The sequence below is a fragment of the Lissotriton vulgaris genome, chromosome 2_1, assembly GCF_964263255.1.
Source record: "Lissotriton vulgaris chromosome 2_1, aLisVul1.2, whole genome shotgun sequence".
Classification (NCBI taxonomy): Eukaryota; Metazoa; Chordata; class Amphibia; order Caudata; family Salamandridae; genus Lissotriton; species Lissotriton vulgaris.
In genome coordinates this window covers 1,831,164,378-1,831,172,703 of record NC_141687.1, presented here as the reverse complement: position 1 = coordinate 1,831,172,703, position 8,326 = coordinate 1,831,164,378, and the positions used below count along the sequence as shown (strand labels likewise).

Sequence of the window (8,326 nt, the reverse complement as noted above, 5' to 3'; positions counted from 1 at the left end):
CTGTGGCTTCCACAGTTTCGTTTAATCTGTTTGCTGAAAGCCAGACCACCTTGGTTCCTAGGCACTAAAAGAGGCAGACCCATTCTAGCAGGAGGGAATTACCTCTTTAGAAAAAAAAAATTGCTGTTTGCAGAAGTGACGAAACGGCGCTACCCAACGCGACCATTCTTACCTCCCTAGGCACACTTCTTCCTCTTCTATCAGCGAATTTCCTGTTTGGCCAAGCTACGCAAGAGCACGCAACATTAAGAACAAAGCCCTCTGACGCGTAGACTGCACGTGCAGAAGGAAAGAACGCCGACGATCTGTTCATTCCAGCACGCGCTCCGATCAGCGCCGTGGAAACGAGGCCCACCGCAGCCTCTTCGAGATGCTGCTCCCGGCGGTGCTGTGCCTACTACTTCCTCTCGCCGCCGGCATAGCCAGCCGGCCCCTGAACTCCACTTCGACGACCGGTGAGTGAAGCATGGGTAGCCTTCAGATGTGGGCGCGGCCAGGTCATATAGCTGTGCTTGTTAATAGAATGCGTCTCTGTGCACCTCGTGAGGAAGTCGACTGGTTAGCCGGAGAGGAGGGCCCTAAGGAAGTTGACTGGCCTGTTTTATGGAGGCTCCGCCTATCTGCATGCTCAGCCGCCAAGGATGAGTATATGTCTGCATAGTGTCATGTTTTAATTGTGCTCTTGTGTGACATATTGCTTTCATTGCCTTTATATCCGCCCAGTTGAGGCACACTTAGTTATGAGTAGCACCACTTTTATTTATTTTATTTTATTTAATGTGTTTTTATATAGCGCCGACTTTACCCGAAGGTGTCAGAGCGCTTCACAATAGGAACCGTAGTGATATACGAGGAACAATTACAAGTCAGAATGTTACAAAAGCAAACGTTACGTTACATAAGGCAATAGTGACAATGGTGCATGTATCAATAGCAAACAAAATACAAGAGGTAACACACGATACGTTACAAGAGGAAAAATTTGACGTATGTATGTTACAAAAGCGTACAGGTATGTCCCGAGGTATGTCACGCAGGTATGTCCCGAGAAACTTTGAGAAAACAGACATTGTGCCCTGCGATAATCTATGAATTATATTTAAACCGCTGCGACTTTTTGATTTTGATAACCAAAACCCAGGAAAGACCAAAGAGTAGAAGTTGGGTTGCAACTTGACACTGGTTATTATGGGCATAACATTATATAATTTACTGCCATAAGGACTATGATGACTGGGTGTTACTGAGACATTGCTTTACACTCTTTACTTTTAAAACTAATCACCTTACAATTAATAAACGTCAAAAACGGGTTGAGTGAGGATGGAGTTGGGAACCAGTTGTCTTCTGAGTAGGTTGTGCGATCAGTGGGTCACTTTTCATGTCATTGAGGACCCAATAGTGGGACTCTGACATGTGCTACAGAATTTCAGGTCATGCAGAGGTATTGTGACCCCTCGTTGTGTGCACTACAGTATATGGCCTCTTCAAAATGACGCTACAGTACATAAAAAATAATATGAAGAAACGATATTGCCATTGTTATTGTGGATTTAGCAAACCTCAGAACAAGAGAGATAGCCTCAGATGCCATTGTGTTTTAGCAGGGAGCCCATCACTTAGCAGAGTCTGTTCCTCTAAGGAAATTACTCTAAAGCTGCCAAGTCTTCAGAGGTGTCAGTCTCACAAGACAAACTGATAGCGTGGCCCTTAGCATGAGCAACGTCCCCTGGTCACAGCATGAAACCCATTCAGGGCTATGCAGGTTAAGTCATTAATTGAAACAAATGTTCGTATTCTTTGAAGAAATCTAAGTATTTATTTTTTCTTTCATGAAAGTTATATCATCACATTCATCAATCCAGCCTTGTGAATTCCTAAATTATAATGTCCATATCCAATGCATTTCGGCTAGGAACTAGCCTTCATCAGGGACTGGGATCTATAAACAAACAGATATGGGGACATATCAGGGACCTAGGTCATAATACAGCAGTACTTCCTAACTTAACAACGTGCAAGCCAGGTGTAGCCAAAGTCAGAGTCAAACAGGTAGCGTTATGTAGAAAGAGAAATGAAAAAAGCTTCCACCCGAAATGCTCATGTGAAAACGAAAACCGAGTAAGTCGTGCATTTGTAAAATAACGTTCCAAAAGTGTCCATCCGGGAAGGTTATAAAGCGTAGAAGAGAGTAATCAATTGACCTCCACCAAACATGCTCGAAATTATAGCAAAACCAATGTGCAAGAAAACGTAACGTTAAAGTTTTTAAAGTGCTCGTAAATTGCGAGGTAAAGAAATATAGAACGTGAGAAAGAATAGTTTGTGCCGCTTACCAGTAAAGTTGATTAGCGTGCCCGTGAGCCGCTTCACAAAGGGTGTTAAGCTCGTACGCAAAGCTCTTGTTTTATCGAGTGTTTAGAATTAAAACATAGACAAAGGACCAAGTTCCGATGAGAGTCATGGAAATGGAAAACGGAAAACGGAAATGTAGACAGAAAAGCGGTGCCATGTTGGAAAAGTATATAGAATGAATTAAAACGGGGAAGAAACCAAAAATTACATGAATCGACAGAAAATTAGAATTGAAGGTGAATCATACAAAATAAAGGTAGCTACAATAGTACTGAAAAAAATAATAATAATAAACAGAATCAAATAAATGTCCATACTACATGGTTAAACTTTTGAAAAAGCAAAACTTTTGAAAAAGCAAAACAGGCAATTATAAGACAACATGCAGAGACCATGTTAGCGGCAAGGTATGCAATTCTCATTAAAGGTAACATCTAAATTCAGTTCTTTCATTCATTCCGGTCGGCTTCAGTGTTTCAAGTTTGAAAATCCAGAAGTTTTCTCTACGAAGCATGTTGTTGCGATTATCAACACCTTCACATTTTCGGACAATCTCAAGAATGGTGAATCTGAGTTGGCTTACATTATGTGAAGCTTCACAAAAATGTGTTGCAACTGTGGATTTTGTCTGTTTGTTCCGAATGTTTGATTTGTGCTCATTCAGCCTTACTTTCATTTTTCTCTCAGTTTTACCCACGTAACCTTGTCCACAGGGACATTTCAATAGGTATATAACATTCGCCGAATCACATGTTGCTGAAACACGTAGCTTGATGTTATGGCCTTTGCTGGGATGTGTGATTACATTCCCTCTGATAATGTTGTTGCAATGACTGCAGTTGTGGCAAGGCAGGGTGCCATTGAAAACTTCCTCTGAGTTCTTGGTGCCAGATTTAATCATGTTCCCCAAATTCGTGCCCCTCTGATATGCAAAAAGAGGCAGTTCTTTGAATATATTGTTGAAATCAACTTCTTGGGCCAATATCGCCCAATGTTTTATGATGATTTTTTTAAAGACTTTACTCTTGGTAGAGTATTTCGAGACCACCACAGTTCTTGTGTTCTCTTTCTTTGGAGCTTGAATCAACAAACTATTCCTATCCTTTTGTGCACATCTCTCTTTTGCTTCATCCAATATTTTCTGAGGGTATCCTCTTTTTTTAAATCTCTCTTCCATTTCATGGATTCTGATGTCTGATGTTACTGGGGAAGAGACAATCCGTTTCACTCGCAACATTTGCGAGTAGGGCAAATGCGTTTTCAGAGGATCATTGTGAAAACTGTTGTAGTGCAACAAATTGTTGCGGTCAGTCTGTTTTCTGTAGATGTCCGTTTCAAAAAGTGGCCCATTTCTACGTATTTCCACATCTAGAAACGTGATTTTGTGTGCACTCATTTCAAAAGTAAATTGGATACGTTCATCCCGTGAGTTGAGTTCGGCAATGGCATTCCTTAAATCCGGTACAGAACCGGACCAGATCACGAACATGTCATCTATATACCTCAGTATCATTTTGGCACGAGATTTCCATGGTTCTCTATTGAGAATGTATTTATTCTCGAAGTGCTCCATAAATAGATTCGCGTAGACCGGAGCCGCCGAGTTTCCCATGGCCGTCCCGGTCAACTGCAAATAATATTTACCTTGCCATTCAAAATAACTGTGAAAAAGAGTAAAATGAAGGAGCTCCATAAGGAACACTTTAAAGTCTGAATCCATTTCTGTGTTGAGCAGTGTCTGTTCTATCGCCTCAATTCCATCCTGGTGAGGAATAGAAGTATACAAGGACCTGACGTCCATGCTACATAGTATAACTTCTTCGTTCTCTACTAGTGATACTGTGCCTAACCTTTCCAAAAAATGGGTCGTGTCCTTTACAAATGTTCTCATCCTCATTACATTTGCCTGCAAGTGTCTATCCAATAGTTGACCGATGGGTTGGTGAATACTCCCAACAGTGGATACGATGGGTCGAAAGGGAGGTTGAGTCAAATCTTTATGTATTTTAGGCAACATATGTATTGCCGGACTCCTTGGGTGTTCAGGAACTTCTTAGTTCTCTCATTTATAATTCCGTCATCAAAAGCTTTATTGACAATGTTATTTATAATCTTGGCAAATTGGTCGGTTGGATTATATCCCAAAGGCACATAGGTATGTATGTCCCCCAAATGTTTCTCCACCTCTTGTTCATAATGAGTAGTGTTCATCACCACGATAGCTCCCCCTTTGTCAGCTTTCTGACAAGTGATGAGTGGATTGTTCGCAATTCTTCGAAGTATTTGAATCTGTTTCTGTGTCAAATTGTGTTGTCTGGTCTTCCCCTTGAAACTTAGTTTGGATAGTTCAGCTCTCACTAGGTTTTCAAAGGAATCCAATGTTTTATGAGTCATGGGTGCCTCATAGTTGCTGTGCGGCGTCAATCCTAATAGTTGGTCCTCTTTCATGTCTTTTTTATCAGTAACCACGTTCTCAAAGAAGTGCCTCAATCGCAGTTTCCTCATTAGCTTATACAATGAGACCTCCAGCTCCAATTTGCTTGTTTCAGTGGTGGGAACAAATGACATACCTCTCTGTAGGGTTTCAATAGTGATATGGTCAAGCTTAACGCTAGAAATATTGATGACAAGATTATTCAGGTCCCGATTTTCTTCGGTTTCTCCTTCTTCTTTCTGCCGTTACACTCCTGGTGGTAGGCGGTTCTTTTTCTCTTCCCTTTGCCCCTCCTGGGTCTTCTTTTTCTTGCCGGCCCTCCTCTAAAAAAGGCTCCTCAATATTTGTACTTGGTAAGTTTTGACTAGTTGTCGCACTCTCTTGGGTCTGTTCTTCTCCTGTTTGTCGTTGTTGTTGCTTGTTGCTGTTGTCGAAATCTTCCAAAAAAGTTTTGCTTTTTCAAAAGTTTAACCATGTAGTATGGACATTTATTTGATTCTGTTTATTATTATTATTTTTTTCAGTACTATTGTAGCTACCTTTATTTTGTATGATTCACCTTCAATTCTAATTTTCTGTCGATTCATGTAATTTTTGGTTTCTTCCCCGTTTTAATTCATTCTATATACTTTTCCAACATGGCACCGCTTTTCTGTCTACATTTCCGTTTTCCGTTTTCCATTTCCATGACTCTCATCGGAACTTGGTCCTTTGTCTATGTTTTAATTCTAAACACTCGATAAAACAAGAGCTTTGCGTACGAGCTTAACACCCTTCGTGAAGCGGCTCACGGGCACGCTAATCAACTTTACTGGTAAGCGGCACAAACTATTCTTTCTCACGTTCTATATTTCTTTACCTCGCAATTTACGAGCACTTTAAAAACTTTAACGTTACGTTTTCTTGCACATTGGTTTTGCTATAATTTCGAGCATGTTTGGTGGAGGTCAATTGATTACTCTCTTCTACGCTTTATAACCTTCCCGGATGGACACTTTTGGAACGTTATTTTACAAATGCACGACTTACTCGGTTTTCGTTTTCACATGAGCATTTCGGGTGGAAGCTTTTTTCATTTCTCTTTCTACATAACGCTACCTGTTTGACTCTGACTTTGGCTACACCTGGCTTGCACGTTGTTAAGTTAGGAAGTACTGCTGTATTATGACCTAGGTCCCTGATATGTCCCCATATCTGTTTGTTTATAGATCCCAGTCCCTGATGAAGGCTAGTTCCTAGCCGAAATGCATTGGATATGGACATTATAATTTAGGAATTCACAAGGCTGGATTGATGAATGTGATGATATAACTTTCATGAAAGAAAAAATAAATACTTAGATTTCTTCAAAGAATACGAACATTTGTTTCAATTAATGACTTAACCTGCATAGCCCTGAATGGGTTTCATGCTGTGACCAGGGGACGTTGCTCATGCTAAGGGCCATGCTATCAGTTTGTTTAAAGAGTATCCTGAAGGAGGATACACCCTGGGGCACGCTACAACATTTGAAATCACAATAAGATATGGTGTGCGAGCGAGAATACATTTTTCTAGTCTCACAAGACAGCCACTTGCTTGGCAGTTATTTCTTAGGCATACCAGCCGCCTTCACCTACACACACTGCATTATAAATAAGTATTCTTTGAGGTGTTTTAGCATGTTCATCAGGTACGCGTCTCAAACCTATACCACTTTTTAACTTGTAAACCCTCTATCCTTGAAAATAGTCTCCTTTACTGACATTTTTTAGCCTGGCCAACCACCCTCACAGTCAGAAGAGATCCCTCTTATGCTGTATAACTCTCCCTTAAAGATCTCTATGTCTTTCATCATGCAGCCCACACATTGTAAAGTTCAATTTTCCTGGCTCTTCAACTCTGAACAGCGACCACCATTTCATGCTCAAAACTCCTCTTCCACAGGCTTGAAGATACAGTTTTCAATAGGATCAACTTTCCTACATCTCAAATGGTGCTCTATTCTTCCATGATACCAAGGATTCTATTGTGCATGTCCCCATGAAAGATGCTACAACTCTGGCCTCCATAATAGTTCTCTAGTCCCTCATTAACACTGAGTTGTTTGGTGCAAACATTTCATTGTAAACTCTGTTGCATGGAGAGGTGTCTGTGTAGGGCTTTTCCGTGCTTTCAACTCTAAATTATGTCAGTCAAACTCTCAGATTCTATTCGCATGCTTCCCGATGGAAGCAGTAGGCTAGTGGACTCAGTATTAGCATACAAATATTCCATTTCACTCATTGTATCACAGACAATTAACTATCCAGATGGACTCAATAACCAGCACACCCCATGCACCCTCCTAAATTTGACCTCCTTTGGTGCTGACATTTTTATATAGTGTACACCTTGGTGCCACTTGTGCCAGTCTGAGCTTCTCTGATTGTCACCAGCACTGCCTTTGCCACAGCTTCCCTGCTGTAGAAAGCAGAGGCGAAGGGATGGTTTGAGAGTGCATTTATTGCCGTTAATTTACACCCACGACTGGGAGCTTCTGACGTCCTCAAATCTCTCCCGCAACTCGCTCAGTTGCTGAGAGACCTACAGATTCTGTTCCGCAACGAAAGCGTTAAACAACAGTTTAATATATATATAATTTTAAAACAATAGACCCACTCAACCATGAGGCTCACAACTCCATACTAGAACAGCTCGAGGTAGAGCGAGGCTACCAACTTCATACTGCAATATTTCCCACTTCAACAGTCAAAAAGAAAATAGAAGCAAAATAAACAGGGTTTAACTTCTTGCAACCAATTGTACCATTCACTCTGGTCTGTGCCAGAGCAAGAACGTTTCTTAATGATGTCCGCTTGTGGACTGGTAGTCCGCACCAAACGCCTCTTGTTCCATCAACTCTTAATTTCCAAAAGGGCTGAAGCTTTACTCACCTGTATGACTAGAACAGCTGATGATAATCTGGAAGTTCCTTTCATCACTCTTTTGGGGTTTTTAATTAAAACCCAATCTCCTACCCTTAGAGGATCATTATCAAAATGGTTGCCTGAGTCAAAGTGAGATTTTATGACAGTTTGTTCAAATTAAACCTGGACCCAATGGTATCCAGAAATTCGGTTTCCTGACCATTCTTACTAAAAAGCCAATTAGGACGCAAATTGGAGTGCACTTTCCTTCCTATAAGCAACGTGAAAGGTGCTACCCCAGTGGTAATATTAATAATAATAATAACACTGATTATTATATAGCGCGAACAGCTACCTCGCGTGGAGGTGTCCCGGCGCTGAAAAGAAACCGCAGCAACAGAGAGGAATGCAGGGAGAGGTACTAGGCTTTCTGCGCAAAGAGCCAGGTCTTTAGGAGTTTCCTAAAGATGGCTTCTGACGAGGCAGATTGGATGGCAGAGGGGAGGGAGTTCCAGAGCTTCGCAGTGCCTACCGAGAAAGATCTACCTCCGAGTCTCGCCCTTCTCGCTCGTGGTACAGCCAGTAGGATCTGCGAGTTCGAGCGCAGGTGTCTCTCTTGATGATAGCGGGGGAGTCAGAGTTTAAGATA

General features: G+C 41.4%; 1 protein-coding gene across 3 annotated transcripts in view; it reads left to right on the top strand.

Annotated features, from left to right (window-relative positions):
• The first annotated feature begins 207 nt into the window (after positions 1 to 207).
• LOC147733351 (uncharacterized) overlaps positions 208 to 8,326 on the top strand; it is a 679,639-nt gene continuing 671,520 nt past the window's right edge. For 2 of the 3 annotated variants that reach the window (XM_086957961.1, XM_086957959.1), the window contains exon 1: positions 208 to 455. In XM_086957961.1, the coding sequence (XP_086814087.1) occupies positions 371 to 455 (85 nt within the window). In that variant the 5' untranslated portion in view covers positions 208 to 370. The remainder of the gene's footprint in view (positions 456 to 8,326) is intronic. The other variant, XM_086957960.1, reaches the window with a different exon arrangement.